We start from the raw sequence: 19,495 nt of genomic DNA on the forward strand, positions 1-19,495 counted from the left end.
TAATCTCTGTTTTCTAAACGGCTTTCTCTCATCCCCTCAGTGGACTGGGGATAGATTTCCCACATTACTAAAGCTTTGTTTTGGAAAACATGCTCAGAGACTTTGAGTGTTCACTTGTGAATGAGTTTGATACATTTCTCAGGTGCTGCAGAACAGCCCCCCTTTTTTACTTGGTAAATGATGGTTCATAGGGATTGTGATCTTTTTTGTTGAATTTGAAAATAGTTTCATAAATTAAGTATTTTTTCTACGCTGTTTTAGCCCTTTCATCCCGTTCTCTGCAGAATGCAATTCTCAGACTGGCCTGATGTTGTGCAACTACAGTGATCTGTTTGAAAGAGCAGACATGTATGTGAGCTGGGCAGATGCAGTGGAATGTGATCATTTTTAAAGATCCTTACCTTACTTTGAAGCTGTTCTCGTTTGGGCTACTTTTGCTGAGACCAACTGCTCAAAGTTCACACGGCAAAGTCATCACTACCTGGGGCTCTGACCAAGTCATAATGACTGAAGCAGAAAATCTCTACTCTACCAGATTACTATACAACGACACTTTTCTTTTTGTATTCTATGTATTCTGTATGTATCAATTTCCTATTTTTAGAAGCAACATTCTCATACCAGCATCAGTGAGGTTAAATTTAAATCCACTGACACTTCTTTCTTGTCTAGAAAACTCAAATCTTGAGAGTATTCAAAATACCCAAGATTTAAAAAAATGTCATACCCTGTAGTTTTTTAGCAATTTTTTTTTTAAATCATGCAAAAACTTTCTTGGAAAACTTATTTTGTTAGTTGTATTCAGTCTGTCTGTTGTAGAAATCTATTGCACTTTGTCATTTACATGTTGTGAAAGTATAGTTGCAGTGCAACTGTGTGTTAGTGTTGCAGTTTTACATAAAGTCAAATATCAAATACATGCGCTGCAAGACATTAAAAAACAAGCATCCCTCAGCCTTCAACTTGGGTCTCTTTCCAAATCATCAGGCCATCTCACTTGCTTCTTCCTGTTTGCATAAATAGAATAGTGTATCTTCAGCATATCATCTAAATCCTGCTGAAGAGTTCCATTGCCATGTTTCGCCATATTCTTGTTGTGACGCTGCCCTGTCTTGACCTGTCAAACACAGACACCTCCTCAGCGTCGGAAGATGAGGGTTCGCTGCGCCGGCAGGGACGTCTGGCCACTTCCACGCCCTACCAGGGCCACGGCCACCCAGCCGTTGAGCACTGGTTTAACCGTGTCATCCAGGGCTCGTCCACCTCATCCTCCGCATCATCCACCTCATCCCACCCGGGAGGGAGATCCGTCACCACCACCAACACCACTGCCCACGCAGCCCTCAACGCCAACGCCGCAGCTACCGCACTGGCCGACCTCATGGCACACACCCAGCTAGGTCAGTGACACACGCATTCTCACACTCCATCACATATCAGCTGGTCCATCTGTATGTTCTTTACCCTTTACAATAATACAGCGCTCTCATTCAGTTAGCAGAGGTTAATAAGTTGAACACAATGTTAATCCAACTCATCTCTACCCTTTATGCTGTTTGGAAAACTGTGAAAATGTGTCTAGCGGGTTTTGAGCTGAAGTAAGAAGGCAATGTCAAACTAGAATAAGACGATGCGAGCAAAAAAAAACTTGACTTTTCAAATTTATTTACTGCATAACAAATGTTCAAGATGCTTTCAGTGTCATTGGGTTCACCTTCACAGTAAAATAACATTCTTATACATTATTATGCAAGACTGCAGACTTCTGCATGCAGTAAGGTTTTTATATATGGTCTCTCATTTGCTGATATCAGCAAAAGAACCTGAACTATGTCGCTCAGGCTGTTTTTGTGTAACTGCAGCTTAATCACAGACAGACAGTGTCGTCCTACACAACTGGTACATCTGAGGTCTTATCTCCCTCCAGGCACACAAAAGCACTTGATGAGACAAGACGAAGGGAACAAGGAACATAGTTTTTATTCGCGTTTATCCAATTAGTCGTCTCCGTCTGCCATCTCACTGTCATTCAGTCATGTGAAAGGGTTCATAGCCACTTCCCTGTCGAAGCTACTCATACCATGTTGCGATGCAAGTGTCATAAGCTTGTAAATGAGATTCAGTATCTGTATCAATCTGTCTCAGCAGCAGCAAGGTGAGACTGTGTAATGCTTGTGTATGTGTGTGTTCATGTGCGTCAGTATGTGTGGCTGGCATGGGTATTCTTTTAGGGTGTAGATAAATAAATATAAAAAATATCGAATTGTTGTCCAGCTAATAAGTTGATTGAGACAGTCGAGCTGTAAATAAATCTCACTTTTATCCTCTGTCCGTCAAACTCTTAATTCGCGTCAGCAACAGACAATGACTTGTAGTCCATCAAGAATGGGAAATACTGAAGGGTGATATTGATGGTGTTGACCAATTGTTGGTGGTATTGACGAGGACATTTGACTATATGTCATTACTGAGTTCTCACATGACATATTTAAAAAGTCCACTATGACACTATGAAAGAATTTTCACCTACAGATGATGAAAAGGTTTCATGCCTCAAATCCTCAGCTGTCAGATCATTTAATGTATATAGTACATACTCATATAGTTGCAAAAGCCCATACTCGACCTGGCGTTTGACCTTTTAACCCCCGACACCCCACTCATCACAGATAACCACTCAGCACCCCCCGATGTGACAGGGCTGTCGGAGCGTTCCTCGCTTCATGCAGAGCGCTCCCAAGTGGCCTCGGTACAAGGCATTACCCGCGGCTACAACCACCAAACCAGCGTTATGGAGACTGCAGATGGTGAGTTTCCTACAGACGTGCACATTCAGAAACACAGTCACCTCCCTTTTCCCCTTTCTCCCCTGCCGTCTGTCCCTCTGTCGGACTCAGACCGGCGCAAGCTGCTGACTGACCCTCTTGTGTTGCCATGGTAACGTTGCAACCTTTCCTCAACCACCCCTGAAAAACTCACCATGTTTTCTACCCTAATCTTCTTTCTCCTTAACTAATATAAACATATGGATAATAACAATTTAGGTGAGAGCATTTTCTGTCAGAATTTCTTTGAGTAATGAACCTAGATATCGGAGTTGAATCTTGTGTTGAAAACAATATTTTGTCTTGTATCCACTCATTCTTGCTCATTCCCTTGTAATGCAGAGATCAGACACAAGTGAAAACAGACCAAGCGGATGAAGTCAATGCATACAATATCAATTTAACAGCTTATATTGGGCTTATATTTCCATATATAGGGTTGATTAGTTGTTTTTACATGAAGGGTTGCTAAGTTATTCCTGAAACTTTTTTTTATCATTGCTGATATTCTCTTCACATCCTGATAGCCATTAATAAAGTTGCCAAAAAAATTAATAAACACGACCAATAATTCGGTCGTGTTTAATTAAATTTTTTATTTAATTCGGACCAAATTAAATTATTCGCTGCAGTACCTGTATGTCACTAACTGTACACCCTGCCCGTCGATTACTGTGCATGACCGGAGTCTTCAGCTGGAAGACATACTCCACTGAAGCTGAGAAGATTGTCAGAAGTTAGCAAGCGTGTCAATGAAAGTTAGTTTCTAGCAGTTATCAGGCTTTGGAGGTTCATGTGTTTTGGGGTTGTAGCTTGGACGAGAGGGCCGATCTGACAGGATGGGACGTATCTGTTGCATTTTGCGAGTTGCCATAAATGACAATCAGGTCAACCAATCCATAGAAAAGCAACAGCAATGTATTTGTCACTTCTCCAACTTGATTAATTCCAAATCAGAGCTGAAAGTCTCCTTTCAGTTAATGTACATTGCTACAGCTGAGTTATTATCTTCCTGCTATCCATCCTTGGTCATTAAGAATATGTGTGTGCATAGTCTGTCTTCTGGTTGACAAGCAAATGGACAGTTGTTATTGATTTTCTTCCCCTAATTTTTCTGCATGATGTTCAAATGTTTTCAAAGCCACACATCTTATTAAGACCTTAATAAAATTGTCCTTATGTGGTACAACAACCACAACAACAGTCTGAGCTCGTTATAAGAACACTCTACGTCTGGTTGCTGGTACAATTATCACATGTTTACACATGCACATACGCACACACACACACGCACACGCACACAAACACCAATTTCATAGTACTGTTTTCGTTGACATCCTGATATGTCTCTCCTCCAGGCTGTGAGTGGGGAGGTGAAGGATCCCTCAGTTTAACGGATGGTATTTATAACTGTTCCTCCAACTTTATGGCAGTCTTCTATATGTGCTCTCTGCTGTGTGCGAGTGTTTGCATTTGTGTTTGTTTTTGCCTGTTTCCCCCTTCGCCCGTACTGTGAGATGTAGCACTTGCCCAAACCGTGTGTTTTCCAGAAATATATATGCAGAGCTGGATTCAGTTCTTGGATTTCTGTGTGTGTGTGCGTGTGTGGTTGGTGTGTGTGTGTCTGTGTTGTTTGCATAACGGAGTGTGTTGCTTCAGCATTTATAGCATCTTCAAGCTACATCTAACCTAAATGCTTCTAACGTTGATCACATCAACATGTGAATGATTAGCATGTTAACATACTGGTTTCCTCTCTCACCCTGGGACTTGTCACATTATTTTTCTTGCTACACATGCCTGTTCGCCTGTAGCCAAACATTGGGGTCTTTGATGGTAGCTGTCTCACACCGCTGTCGCTTCAACATTGACACATGGTTGGCTGAAGATAACGCGACACACAGGGACCTCAGTTACATTTCTGATATTGTTCCTGATGGAAGGTGCACCCTGTGATATGATGTGTGACACTTCTTCCTAATACTAACATATACCACAAAAAGACCAATACCACCAATGCTTTTCTCCCACTAACAATTCTGACTGTTTATCCACAGTCAGAGTTTTCTTCTTCTTATGTGCTATGGCTGGATTTCCTGTTTAAAAAAAATTGAGGGTCTGTGCATAGCATTTGTTTATAATATAATAGACACGTCCTCCCAGTATAGAAATGAAGCAAAGATCTGTTTTAAGCCATCTGCCATCTTGCGCATTTAGAGTGATAGTCTAAGCAGTATAGATGGGGTATGGAGCAGTTGGAGTCAGTCTCAGCTGTCAATCATGACGTTATACTCCCTTTGTAGTAACATCAGACAGCAAATTTTAAAACAGAAAGAGAAAGATCATTCAACATGGGCTTCGACATTTGAATTTGGACTATGTCCCATCCACTAACATGGAGTAGGCAGGATTTACCTTTACTGCAGCCAGCCACTAGGTAGCAATGAAGGTGCCATGTCATCCGTCCTAACATAAATTCTATTGTTAAAAAGTGATTCCACGAAAACATCTTATATGTGGACATTTTTAACTACTTAGACTGTTTACACTCCATTCTTCTTTAGCTTGTTTTACATCATAATGTGATCCATCCAAAGCCAGCTCCTCTATCAGCTGCCACCTATTTTCCACCATAACTCTAAAGACCTGTCAAACACAGGGTCTTGGTAATATTCACTGAACAGCTAAATAAACAAAAAAATGTAACACCACCCAGAGCTCTGACATGATCTGCGGAGCTTACAACCTATTCACCACATGTCTATTCATCACTTTGTGATTCATGCTGTCTATAGGCACTAAAACAACTTTTCTTTTTAGTTTATGTCTATGCACTTTGCCTGTACGTATGATGTAATATCCCTTAGAAACTCTTCAGTCACACATCATTGCCCAAACACCATACACGGAATCTTATTTTCTCCATCTAATGCTTTATGCAGCTCTCATTAACCTATATGATTATACTATTATTTCAAAGAGCTTGTGTTGTATTTCAAGCACAAATTTAACCAGACTCATTGTTGCTACAGCGATTCAGTGCTGTGGGCAGGAAATCTAATGAAATTATGAAGCATTAATTATAGTTATTATCACAGACAGGGCCTGGTATGCTGTGATATTAATGATCAAAGCCCTTGAGTGGGTGGGACTCAGGGCCCTCAGATGTCGTCCCGCGTGTCTAGGGCTTTCTAATTGGCCCATCAGGTGCTGCGCTGACCCTCATGCGTCTTAACTCCCAGTACATCTGTCCCGACACGTGGAGGCAGAGTCTGTCTGAGCCTGGTTTATTATAGTAAGATATATCATAGTGAGCTTCATGCAGCTGTGGCCTTCGTCTCCTGTGGCTGTCTGCAATGTCTGACACAGACCACCTACCCCTCCTCTTCCCAAACTAAGTATAAAATCAGATGTAGCAAATTATGTCCGGCGGTGATTATAGTCTGTATGTGCCTGTGTCCAAAATGTGAGGGAAGTCTAATGGACTCCTCCTCTGCTCTCTCATTTGAAGTCTGTTACTTTTCTCCTTTTTATTGCCTTTCCTGTGGTTATTATATCTTAGCAAATGTCCGGCTTTGCTTCATGAGCGTGTTCCGGTTCGGCTTTCTTGTTTACAGCAACGTAAAAAGCTTATTAATGATCAGCTTTAACATGCAAGTCAAGTCATATAGATATATTGTGACTTGACTTGGCTGTAGTTGATTTGAGCCTCCTACAGTTAAGACTTTGCAGAGCATACTAAAAAGCAGATTTCTTATGAGACATCTCCTGAATCACTTAATATAGGGAGGACATCTTTTGTTGCTATGCAGCAGGCAAAGCTGCTCCCAAGTCCCCAAGTCATTCTTGAGCGAGTCTTGTGACCTTTGACCTCCAGGTAGCTGCAGACCTCATCCACTGTATTGTTGTCTGGCCACATCCTGCGTGACGGCTTTTGTCCTCGCAACAATAACACACTCAACTTTTCTCTGTTCTTTTCTTATCTGTCCTCACCTCTGCCTTTTCTCCTTCTTACATCTTCACTCATTCAATTTGTTTGTCATCATTTCTTTCTCTGCTGTGCCCCCCCCCACCTGCTTCATGCATCATATCCAATGTGATCATTGTTTTTTTCATAACTGTATTTATCTCCATAACTTTGTCTTGCCATGTTTATTTCCCCATCCAATTTTTCCACCCCCTCCAATATCATTGTATAGGGGTTCCAGTCAACAGTCGGGTCTCCTCTAAGATCCAGCAGCTGCTGAACACACTGAAGAGACCAAAGCGACCGCCACTGCGAGAGTTCTTTGTGGACGACTTTGAGGAGCTTATGGACGGTAAACTGGCTTGAAAATACGAAACATTGGCTTTATAAAATCAATAAACCGTGAAAAAAAAGTTTTTGTTGAGTCAAGCATATAGATCGGCGCCTTCAGTCGGTTAATATTGAATTTTACAATAACACACACAGAGGACCATCAGCTGACAAGACAAGTTTTCCTGTTTCATTATTGGTTATTTATGATACTAGTGCAGTGCCTGTTCTAAACCTGTCTGTTATGAATGGGCTGTTAGGTTGGCCTGTGATGAGGCTGTTGCAGTTTTCTTTCTGAAACTGTAAAAGTTACCAATAATTTATTGGATTCTGTTTTTTGCGTAAATTTTGAAGTCAATGTTTGTTGTTGTTTGTGTTGTCATTACTATTGATTGGCTATTTCAAAAGGTCTATCGTACACAATCTTCAGAACCAAGTGCAAAACGTATCAAGACAAAAGCTCACAAACAAAGTTAACATTGTGCTTTTAGTTTGTAGATAAATTGCTTAAGAGGAAGGGATTCTATGAATGTTGCTGCAGTGACAGAGATCAGCTCCATGAACATCAATGTCAATCCAATATGGTGAAATAATAGAAATATAAAATTATCAAAATTATCTGGTGGACAAGACATTATTGCCATGGTCTCCAGTTGCCATCCATTGCTTTAATTTATTCAAGGACATAGAAGAAGACATGCTCAACTCGGTCCGCAGACTGAAGGCATTGACTGCAAGGTGCTGGTCGCCTGTCTATCCACAAATAATACATTTTGAACATATGTTGCGTGAACAAAACCAACAGTGCACTTCCTCGGGCTTCCTGTGGGATGAACATTTAGCAAGATACGCGCTCCACAAACAGACATTTGTGGTATTAGTAGGTCGATTCTTGTGCTGCATATAAAAATGTCATGTTGACCTCCCCACGCCCACCAAATCAACAGGCGATGTACGCTTTTAGATCACTGGTTGTTATTTTGGCTCTTGTCGGAGCGGAGACCACCAGGTGTGCAAACGGTGTGGTCATACTGGGTGCACAAACATACACACACACACACACACACAAGCATCAGACCAGCCCTGTTTAACCATTTCCTCCGTTCCAACCGGCCCCTCGTGGGTTTTGGGTGGTACTCTGCCAGGCTGAATAAACACCAAAAAAGTAAAAACAGCAAGAATAGTAGTACATCAACAGGTAATTGTAAAGCCTCCCTGACTCCGGCACTGAAGCTGTGGCGAGCCTCAGTGGTCTGTGTGGTGGGGGCAGAAAAACACACAAAGCTGAAACGGAAGAAGGGCCGAACGCTATCTGTTCCTGATCGAGGTGTTTTACTTGACGAGGATCCTTCTTGCCAGCTCAGTTTAACTGAATTCCATTTATCAGAGTATTCAGGAGGGTTTGATGAGACAATATTGACAGAGATGGGAGTCGAATCAAAGAGCAAGTACGGTGCTTGAAGGGTTACCTGTAATGAGCTGTAGCTCCATGTTTCTCAGGAATTGGTATCTTAGGCAAATGAGACTGATAAGGAAAGAAGACAGCTCACCTTGAGTCCCCCAACTTTACCTCTTCTATCCCTCACATCTCATTGTCTTTCAGTCCCACCATGCCTTCCTTTATTACCATGCCTTCCTTTAAGAGAGACGAACAGTTGTTCTCTAAAATCAACCATAGACTTATGTTCTATTTTCTTCTTTGTGTATTTAGTTCAGCAGCCAGACCCCAACCAGCCAAAGCCTGAAGGCCAGCAGATGAGTCCCCTTGAAGGAGAACCGCTCGGCGTGGTCACCAACTGGCCTCCTTCATTACCAGCAGCCTTACAGCGGTGGGGTACGACTCAGCCCAAGAGTCCATGTCTGACAGCGCTTGACAATGCTGGGAAACCCGTCTACACACTCACCTACGGTGGGTGTCAAACTGTGATTGATTGATCCAGAATTAAAATATATCCCCTCTCATTACTTCTGTCAGACTCAGTTTGTGTTTGCATGTTGATCTGAGTGGTGGTAAATGACACTGTGTCTTCACCTCTGTAGGTAAACTGTGGACCCGCAGTCACAAACTGGCTTATACTCTCCTTAACAAGCTGAGCACCAGAAATGAGCCTTTGCTCATGCCTGGAGACAGAGTAAGTTGTGAGACATTTTCTCAATTACTAGTATCAGCATTGAGAAAAGGTTGAAGTTTAAATATTTTTTCATGTATTCAATCTGTATTTACAAAAAAAAATGTGCTACACATCATTCACTTTCTTGACTAAAACAGCTACTGGATAGCCAGATACCACTATTCAGTATATCAATGTATACATACATGACAAATTGCTTGTGTGGTACCCTGTAGGTTGCACTTGTGTTCCCAAACAACGACCCAGTGATGTTCATTGTGGCCTTCTACGGCTGTCTGCTGGCAGAGCTGGTACCTGTGCCTATCGAAGTGCCGCTGACCAGAAAGGTAAACAAAAACAAAATACTGTCTCCTGGGAATATTTGTTGAGAGCAGCTCCACCAGTGAAGAGCATTAGTGACCCCTGCTGGACATTTAGACCCTGCACGATTGCAGAAGAGTCATGACACAGTCAGATAGTCATGTTGTTTATTCGTATGTGTCTGAACATCTGTTTGTATGACAAAGTGTCAAGTTTTGTGTCATTTGTTGCATGACCTTCTAACGATGGCAGCGTTATCTTCAAAATGTTCTAATTACAGAGTGGTGTGATGCATTGCAGTGTACAGCACATCCATCAGCTCCAACCACACAGACTTACCACATTAGTTACACAGGCTGAATATTATTGCCTGCTCTTGATTGCCCTTTCTAAGCATGCTGCTGGCAGACGCTGAGCGTTAATTAATGAGATTTGAGTGGAGGTGAAATGATGTGTAATTCCAATCAAAATATTAGATCACAGGCCAACTGTTCTCTGGAGGAGTCAGACACTCATTTACCCACTCAGAAAACCCTTCTTTCTTTCTAGCTTTATTTCATCTATCTCTTTCTTGTTTTCTATCTTTCTTTCTTGTTTTCTTTATATATTTCATATTCTTCCTTCTAAATGTATTCATTTCTTTTTTTTCCTATCTTGCAGTCTTCTTTTCTTTCTTTCTTTTTTCTTTCTTGTTTTCTTCTATTTCTTCCTTTCTTTGTTCCTTACTTCCTCCCTCCCGCCCTCCCTTCCTTTCTTCCTTTCTTCCTTCCTTCCTTCCTTCAATCCATCAATCCATCACACTATGGTTTTTCCTCAGAATAACCCTTGCTATAAGCTATTTTGCCCACCCACTCAGAGAGCAGGATCCTGGATTTAGTTCCAACTACAATCGGTCTTTGATGCTCAGCAGTGTAGTTTTTAATGGTGATTGGCCGTCACCTGCTTTCTCCACTGCTGCTCATTCCCTCGCTGCAGCCTTTCTCAAAGCTTTTCTAAATTGTGCTTTTGTTGATAACTGTGCAACACGTGCCTCGGTTTGTCGGTGTGAACTTCTGTTCTTCATGGTCGTTGCTCCCCCAGGATGCAGGGAGTCAACAGATCGGCTTTCTGTTGGGCAGCTGCGGCGTCACGTTGGCACTGACCACCGACGCTTGTCAGAAAGGCTTGCCCAAAGCACAAACTGGGGAGGTAGCAACTTTCAAAGGTACTGTCTCTGTACAACATGTTTATTTAGATATTTATTTTAACAGCGTGTCTGTATAGTGTCTTGGTTTGAACTGGTTTCCTGTCTCTGCAGGCTGGCCGCGGTTACTGTGGTTTGTGACAGATGGGAAGCATGTTGTGAAGCCTCCGAAAGATTGGCATCCTCCATTACGTGAAGCCAGTAATGACATAGCCTACATAGAGGTAAGTGTAATTTCACTGATGTTACTGATAAAGCAAAGATATTGTCATTGTTTTTTTTGTAATTTTGAGCAATCATTGCATTGTCTTTGCTTGTTTTTCTGTGTTTCTTGCATCCAGTACAAAACCAGCAAGGAAGGAAGCACCATGGGGATCACAGTGTCCCACTCAGCCATGTTGGCTCACTGTCACTCCCTCACACAGGCCTGTGGCTACACTGAAGGTGAGGAGGACACTGTGCTTCTCCATCCTTTATCTATTCCTCGGCCATGTTGAAACACACCCAGTTGGCAATGTTAGTACATGCCAAAGAGCGAGAGAGAAAAGAAGACCAGCTTCCGTAATAATTAAAATGAGGGTAATTACAATCTAGTTTTGATTAACACAGCCGCTCTGTGTGTTGTGTGTCTGCGTTAGACCTGGGTCAGGTTAAAAAGAAATAAACTATCTCCTTCACTCCAGCGTCCCACTTTAGCTCCTAATAACTTCTTACTGCACCAGTAGCCCAGAGAGACCCCACCAGCCCCCAGGTCGGATTCTGAAGCTTAGCCGGGGGATCTCGCGTCACAGTGCAGTCACAGTCATGGTTTATATTAAAATTGTGTGTGTAATACAATGATGAGCTTCGATTAAATGTCTAAAACTTTTCTTTCTCCCAATAACCTTGGCAAAAATCCCTTCTTTTGATTTTCAGCTGAGACCATAACCAACGTCCTGGACTTCAAGAGGGAAGCAGGATTATGGCATGGAGTTCTCACTGTGAGTGATCTTTAACCCTGTGGTAAAACCAACAGGAGGGTTGTGCAATTATAAAAATAGAAATGCATTCTCATTTTGCTGATAGAAAGTAATTTGCCAGACCGACCTTTTTCCCCCATGGGGGCTTTATCTGTTTGTAAATGCATTCAACCTATTGATGGAAAGAAACATCTTGTGTAATAACTCAAGAGGTTGAAACCTGTAAAAAAAACAAATTGACACATTTTCAATTGTCTTGTTTTCATGGCAGAGCGTCATGAATAGGATGCACGTGATCAGCATCCCTTACTCCCTGATGAAAGTCAACCCGCTCTCCTGGATTCTGAAGGTTCACACGTACAAAGGTAAGACTCAGTCCACTTTGGCATTTGTTACTCTGCCAGTATGACATTTTTTTTTTCCTGTCTTCATTCAAGAGAGTGTTTTTTCCAGATTGAGAGACATATAGATTGATTTCACATTCGGGAGCAGGATTCAGTGCAGGATCAATCTTGTTGTTTTATTATCATGGTAAATCATTGAGAGTTTATTGTGAAAAATGAAGAAAGTGGTAAAATGTCTGGGAGCCATCTTGCCAAACACTTTTTAGATTACAAATGACAGTAAAAATAGCTTGATTAAGCAATTGATTAATCTATAATTACCCATTACATTAATTTAGAGAATAAAAGTAATTTAGCTTTTTTTATGGCTTTTACACTTAATTCAGAAAAAAGTAAAGTTTTTTTTTTTCAAATGTACCTTACCCAACATTTGATATTTTTGTAAGTGTGAGTCTTTTAACATCCAGAGAGAGTCTGTTTCTCATTGCAGTTTTGATTCTCAGTGTACACTTGACTGGGGGGGATAGATTAAAGCAATCGTTTGGTGGACTCATTGATTTGTCGCTCATTTGTATGAGCCCTGTGGAGGTCGAGGACTTGAGACCTGAAGCCCTGAACACAATTCAACAACTTCTCTCTGTTGCCAACAGGTGACTCGGCAACTGCCTCAGACCTCGCTGCTATTTTCTGGCAGGATTTTGTGGTCTGTGATTGGCTGTCAAGCGTTACGGCCAAGTGTTGATTGGAAACTTTGGTTTGTTTTTGTCCCCTGTGCAGCGCGGGTAGCAGTGGTGAAATCGAGGGACATGCACTGGTCTCTGCTCGCTCAGAGGGACCAGAGAGACATCAGCCTGAGCTCACTGCGCATGTTGATCGTAGCCGACGGAGCCAACCCCTGTGAGTTCACCTACAGATTCTCCTTGATTAAAAAAAACCTTATTAAACACCCGGCAGCTACAATAATTCATTACTGAGTCACTTTGTGTCTGTTTCTTTGTCTGTGTTTCACCACAGGGTCGATATCTTCCTGCGATGCCTTCCTCAATGTGTTCCAGGCACGTGGGCTGCGACCTGAGGTGATCTGTCCATGTGCCAGCTCCTCGGAAGCCATGACTGTCGCCATCCGCAGGTGAGGGGCCGTTACTGCGTCGTATTAGAACAAAGCAAGCCTGCCACGGCTTTGCACTACCGTGCTGTTATATCACACTGCGTCTGCAGCATCAGCTGGATCCTGCAGGGAGAGGAGAGAGAGATTTGTGTGTCTTAATCACAGAGATGAACTTTTTGATTTGACTGCTTTCTGCTGATCACAGCGCTCGGTTATAGAGGAAGGCTTGACGACGACAGACAGACTAAAAAACGAAAGCTTCAAATAGAGACAATGGTGCTATTCTTAAAATGAGAAATACCTTGTTTTCAGATAAAAGTCTAGAATTTTTTGTAATTAGAGTCTGAATCTCACAGATTCACATCATATCTGTCTTCTCATCTTTTAGGTGTTTGTATTATGTAATGACTATGCACTGGAGCATTGAAAGGAAGGCTATTAAAAAACATTATTTGATGATCTAAGACAGAAACTGGTATCAAAACCATAGGAACTGTGTCTTAATGTAGCTACGTTTGTGTTTTGGCATGAGAGGCATAGGAAATGAAGAGAAATAAGTGATGGTGTTGTTTTCTGGCTGCTGATAGTGTGTGTGTGTGTGTGTGTGTGTGTGTGTGTGTGTGTGTGTGTGTGTGTGTGTGTGTGTGTGTGTGTGTGTGTGTGTGTGTGTGTGTGTGTGTGTGTGTGTGTGTGTGTGTGTGTGTGTGTGTGTGTGTGTGTGTGTGTGTGTGTGTGTGTGTGTGTGTGTGTGTGTGTGTGTGTCCTATAGACCTCCAGAAATGGGTGTACCACCCCCGGGGAAGGCGGTGCTGTCTATGGGTGGGCTGAGTCACAGTGTGATCCGCGTGGACACAGAGGAGAAGCTCTCTGTCCTCACAGTGCAGGATGTGGGACAGGTCATGCCTGGAGGTACAGTGCACTGTGCTGCTTATGAACAGTTTGCTGCCTATAAGAGTAAAACACACTGGTGATAGAGAGAAATTTTGAAATACAGAAATTTTGAATTAATACCACAGGAAAAAGTGCATAATCTTGAAAAACAAAACAAATTTCCTAATTCCTAATTTCGAGAGTTCTTCTAAGTGTTATGTGAAGACAGATGCTGTAAAATGAGATGTTTTCATAATTATGCTTCAGCCCTCTTCTCTTATTCTTTGTTTACATCATGGTTTTTATGACAACACATGAGGCTCTTGAGGAACATTAAAAACAAAATTACAAAGCAAAATTACGAAATCAAACGCAACTAGAATGGCACCCAGTAGAGCGAATACCCCAGCCAAGGCCCAACCGTTAAATTCATCAAGCCGCACCAAATTATAACACCCATAGATATCAGTTTACTAATTAAGTCAGATTGTTTTTCTGGGAAATCTGTGAAATTCTCAAAATCTGGATCCTTCACTTTGTCCAGATCAGCACCAAAAGTTACTGATTTCTTTCTTCATCAGCCAACTTGCATTGGATATCTCTTTAGTAGTTTTTGTGTAATCCTGCTGTCACACAAACAGATGGACAGGGGTGAAAACATAACCATCTCTGCATAAGCAAATACCTGTAATTAGAACATGACCCAAACAGAATGAAGCTCTCCAAATGGAATGAGTAAATCACGTTAGACGTCTGCAGTACTGTAAATGATATTTCATTGTTCTGAAGTGGACTTCTCCTGTCATCGTTGTGCGTCTCCAGCTCTTGTTTGTGTGGTGCGGGTGGACGGGACACCTTATCTCTGTCACACCGATGAGGTTGGAGAGATCTGCCTGAGCTCAGGTACCACCGGTGTAGCTTACTACGGCCTCCCAGGGATGACCAAGAACATCTTTGAGGTGAGTCTTTTATTTTCTGAAACGGACAGGGACGCCGCAGACTGTCTTAAATTCAGACGGGATGGATCTTTATATTTCCCATCCATGAGAGAATTTCTCTACTTGCGTCAGAATGAAGAAAAGTTGTTAGTTCTGGTATTCGCTGTGTTGTTACTCTGTTCCTGGTTAAGTTGACATTAAATAAACTAGTACCTTTCTAGCCAGCCTCCTGATTAGTTTATGAAAATGGGGAAATGCAAGTTTAACGACAAATGGCTTGAGAATGACGAGAACTTACGGTGGTTAAACCAGTTTCTGGAAGTGCTTATGAAGCAAACTACAAGTCTTTCAAAAATGGGAAAATGGCGATCAAGCCGCTGGATTCTAACGGACATAATTGCATTTACATAGAACAAGTATATTATCCCTTTTGGTGTGTTCAAGTATGATCTTATATTTCATTTCAAATGTTCATCTCAACTTGTTTATAGCTGACAGAGTATGATGTTGATCTCTCTAAATACTCATCATACACGTGTATTTCCTGTTGCAGACCATCCCGGTAACATCTTCTGGGGTTCCCGTCAGTGACAGACCCTTCACCAGGACGTCACTGCTGGGCTTTGTGGGACCAGTAAGTTCCACCTCATCACTTTGCAGTCTGTTAACCTTTCTTTACTTAAACGTCTGTCTCACATACAGATATTAAATGACATGTCTTCTTAAAAGAACAACAAGATATTTGACATAAAACATTGATACTTTCTCTGATAGTACTTATTTAGTTGCAATGAAAAATCTTCAGTTAAGCTCCCAATTTCCAACAAACCCCTTTATCTCATTTGGTAAATTAACCGAATTGTTTTGACTTTGTGTTTATCACCAGGACAGCCTTGTGTTTGTCGTGGGCAAGATGGAAGGGCTGATGGTGGTCAGCGGGCGGAGACACAACGCTGACGACGTGGTGGCCACCGCCCTGGCAGTGGAGCCCATGAAGTTTGTGTACAGGGGCAGGTAAACAAAGAAGGAGCCTGAACAAGCTGCCACTTGTCCACACAGCTGTCTTATCTGCTGTGTTGTCTCTACTGACATACTACAGGATGTAAATAACTGAGAAGCTTGATTGAATGAGTACAGTCAGGCTCTAACTGCGTTGTGTTGCACTGTGTGTTTCAGGATAGCAGTGTTTTCTGTGTCTGTGCTGCATGATGAAAGGATTGTTGTTGTGGCTGAGCAACGGCCGGATGCCTCCGAAGAGGACAGCTTCCAGTGGATGAGCCGTGTCCTTCAGGTACTGACTGAGCCCTGTCTTCTTCTCATGTTATCACTCTGTAGCATGTCTTTAAACAACTATACGTGTGGTTTTGGATGCTTTCTTTTAGTAAGTGCAAACTAGATTTTATTACCTCTGCTAAGAAGTTCATGTTTTTGTCGGTGTCTGTGTTTGTCTTGTTATTTAGCAGCGTTACACAAAAACTACTGGACTGATTACCACGAAAGTTGGATGATATGGGTCAGGAAAGAAATCATTAAATTGCAGTGCATATCCGGATTAACAGGCAGATCCAGGATTAAAATTTTCACTTTCTTTAACATTTCGTGATAGAGCATATTTTTTTTACATTTTCACCATTTGTGCTTCGTCCTGGAAAGAAATGTGCTTTATAAGTAAAGCTTTGCTTGCTATTAGTGTCAGTTAAGCACTATCTTTCCTTGGGGATATTTTCACATAACACATTGGTCCATTAAAAATGTAAGATCAGCTCCTAAAATAACATTTTATTAATCTGGACATTTTTAAATATATATATTTTTAACAACTTTGCTGATCTCAGGTTCTTCTCTGTTTCCGTGTGTGTCTGTTTCCAGGCAATAGACAGCATCCACCAGGTCGGGGTGTACTGCCTGGCTCTGGTGCCGGCCAACACGCTCCCAAAGGCGCCCCTGGGTGGCATCCACATCTCTGAGACCAAACAGCGTTTCTTGGAAGGCGCCTTGCACCCCTGCAATGTCCTCATGTGCCCTCACACTTGTGTGACCAACCTGCCTAAGCCGAGACAAAAACAGCCAGGTAGCCCACCAGACGTCCCAGCATGCATTGGGTTTAGGAAATATTGCAGCGCAAATACTTTTTTAGTTATTTTTTGGTTCTTGTGTTTATTTTTGTGTTAATATGAATTTTTGCTGTAACCTCAGTGACATGTATGGTGACACTGGTTGTTTGCTTATGCTTCCTAGAAGTTGGTCCTGCTTCTATGATAGTGGGCAACCTGGTAGCAGGCAAGAGGATCGCACAAGCCTGTGGGAGAGATGTGGCACAACTGGAGGACAATGACCAGGCACGTAAGGTAGTCATCCCCATTTCACCCTCTCATCACCTCCACACATCCACTGCAGACACGGGTACGGTTACATAACGGAGGGTGTGGAATCAGAAACACAAAAAGAGGATGTGGGCTTGAATGAACGCAGCTTTGTTTAAATCAGATTCTTCCTCTATTAATGATACTGTTTTCAGCTTCATATGAACTATACCCCAGTTAAAACCATCATGCATTAGCAATACACCACGTGCCACCATACACCAACATTTCAACACCATTTCTTTAATGAATTATTCTTGTCTCACTTTGATTCCTCTGTTATTAAACCTGTGTCTCTCTCCTACAGTTCCTTTACATACAGGATGTGCTACAGTGGAGAGCTCAGGCCACTCCAGACCATCCTCTGTTCCTCGTTCTCAATGCTAAGGTACCTTAGTTTTATTCACCATCGCTTAACCACAAATTAAATTGAGAAGTGGATACAGATATAATTTACTACCTCAATATATGATAGTTCATCTTAAATTGACGACTTGCTTACATTTTGATATAATGATTTGAGTTTAGAAACAGTTTTTAGATGAAAACGCGACATTCAAAACTGTATTGTCCAATAATCCAGGCAGAAAACATAGCTCTTAAATTTAAATCATCAGAGATTGCAAGAATCTTTAATTAGCAGAAACCCTGTTATATCTGTAGAAATTAAAGGAACATGTAAAAGTGTAGAGAAGTACAACTAGTTCTAATGTTGGTCATTTTTTCTCTTTTCAGGGCACAGTGGCGAGTACAGCTTCCTGTCTGCAACTGCACAAGCGGGCAGAGCGGGTGGCCGTTGCTTTGATGGGACGCCTCAACACTGGAGACCATGTGGCGCTCGTCTACCCGCCAGGTAAGAGGTGCTACTGCTACTGTGCAGCTTGTCCTCTAATTTCTGTCCTCCAGAGCACAGTATTATCTGTCTACCTGTCGCAGTTGCACACCAACAAAGATCCTTGGCTCTTAATCAATGACCTATTATCACAGTCAAGTTAATTCTGCTAATCTGTTGTGAAATAATACAAGACTAAAAAATGATAAACTATAAACATCTATTTGCAGGAATTGACCTGATTGCCACGTTTTACGGCTGCCTGTACGCCGGCTGCGTGCCAGTCACAGTCAGGCCCCCACACCCCCAGAACCTGGCCACCACCCTGCCCACTGTCAAGATGATTGTTGAGGTAACACAGAGTCCACCGACCTCCCACCGCAGTTACTGCAATCATTAAACAGTTAACGTGAAACATACATTGAAAATGTAGTAATTCTGTGTGTGTGTGTGTTTTTTAAGGTCAGTAAGTCGGTGTGCATCCTAACAACACAAGCAATAATGAAGTTGCTGAAATCCAAAGAGGCTGCTGCTGCGGTGGACGTCAAGAGCTGGCCCATGGTGCTGGACACAGGTGAGTTGTGTACATGCACGCAAACACACCAAGGTCTTCAGCTCAGGCTCGGTTGAAGCAGTCACAAGTCGGTTCCTCCGAAGTCAGCACATTGTCCTTCTCTGGAAGGAAAGTACAGTAGTCAGAGTGTAGGTACTGATCAATTTACATGTTTGGAGCCTCGAATATAGTTTTTCTTTCTTTCTGCAGAATAGCCAGACTGAAATGCCAAAATCTTCCAAGCCACCTGCGTGTCCCTATGCTAGTGCCTCTTATTTACGGTGTGAGCTTTGGCTTTCCACCTCAGATTATTCACTGGTCAAATCTAACAACAACATTTACAGAGTGGCACAGTGTAGAAAAGGTAAAGAACAAATGACGTGTCTACAATGAAACACTCTCCTCTGTTCGTTTCCCAGATGACCTCCCCAGGAAGAAGAGTCCCCAGATGTACAAGCCCCCAACCCCAGAGATGTTAGCTTACCTGGACTTCAGTGTGTCCACAACAGGCATTCTGGCGGGGGTCAAGGTAAGTTAGGAGGAGATGTGCTGTTCAGTAGTCTCAAGATATTACCAGCTTCCACATACTCCTGTTAAGACAACATGGTTTTAACCTTCTGCTCTCAGGAGTTAGAGATCATGAAAACAATTGTTAGTGTCAAGATCACCACATTTAAGTCCACAGACTTCTAGACTTCCACTCATTGCTGACGTGTCCATGTGTGAAACAGCTCCTGATGAGGTTTTAAAGAAGCATTTCAGAGTAGCGATTCATCATTTATGCGTCTGTG

General features: G+C 42.1%; 1 protein-coding gene across 10 annotated transcripts in view; it reads left to right on the forward strand.

The window, feature by feature from the left end:
- dip2a (disco-interacting protein 2 homolog A) overlaps positions 1-19,495 on the forward strand; it is a 72,453-nt gene that overhangs the window by 46,289 nt on the left and 6,669 nt on the right. For 2 of the 10 annotated variants that reach the window (XM_062402710.1, XM_062402715.1), the window contains exons 5-30: positions 1,131-1,400; positions 2,670-2,807; positions 4,184-4,225; positions 7,025-7,144; positions 8,834-9,031; positions 9,163-9,254; positions 9,470-9,580; positions 10,635-10,758; positions 10,852-10,961; positions 11,079-11,181; positions 11,653-11,717; positions 11,968-12,061; positions 12,818-12,937; positions 13,055-13,169; positions 13,918-14,057; positions 14,841-14,977; positions 15,510-15,590; positions 15,843-15,970; positions 16,133-16,247; positions 16,826-17,027; positions 17,195-17,304; positions 17,627-17,707; positions 18,055-18,172; positions 18,382-18,503; positions 18,614-18,725; positions 19,124-19,233. In XM_062402710.1, the coding sequence (XP_062258694.1) occupies positions 1,131-1,400; positions 2,670-2,807; positions 4,184-4,225; positions 7,025-7,144; positions 8,834-9,031; positions 9,163-9,254; positions 9,470-9,580; positions 10,635-10,758; positions 10,852-10,961; positions 11,079-11,181; positions 11,653-11,717; positions 11,968-12,061; positions 12,818-12,937; positions 13,055-13,169; positions 13,918-14,057; positions 14,841-14,977; positions 15,510-15,590; positions 15,843-15,970; positions 16,133-16,247; positions 16,826-17,027; positions 17,195-17,304; positions 17,627-17,707; positions 18,055-18,172; positions 18,382-18,503; positions 18,614-18,725; positions 19,124-19,233 (3,158 nt within the window). Of the gene's footprint in view, positions 1-1,130; positions 1,401-2,669; positions 2,808-4,183; positions 4,226-7,024; positions 7,145-8,833; positions 9,032-9,162; positions 9,255-9,469; positions 9,581-10,634; positions 10,759-10,851; positions 10,962-11,078; positions 11,182-11,652; positions 11,718-11,967; positions 12,062-12,817; positions 12,938-13,054; positions 13,170-13,917; positions 14,058-14,840; positions 14,978-15,509; positions 15,591-15,842; positions 15,975-16,132; positions 16,248-16,825; positions 17,028-17,194; positions 17,305-17,626; positions 17,708-18,054; positions 18,173-18,381; positions 18,504-18,613; positions 18,726-19,123; positions 19,234-19,495 lie in introns of those variants that run through there. The other 8 variants (XM_062402713.1, XM_062402716.1, XM_062402717.1 and 5 more) reach the window with 6 other exon arrangements.

Source organism: Platichthys flesus, chromosome 13 (genome assembly GCF_949316205.1).
Source record: "Platichthys flesus chromosome 13, fPlaFle2.1, whole genome shotgun sequence".
Classification (NCBI taxonomy): domain Eukaryota; kingdom Metazoa; phylum Chordata; class Actinopteri; order Pleuronectiformes; family Pleuronectidae; genus Platichthys; species Platichthys flesus.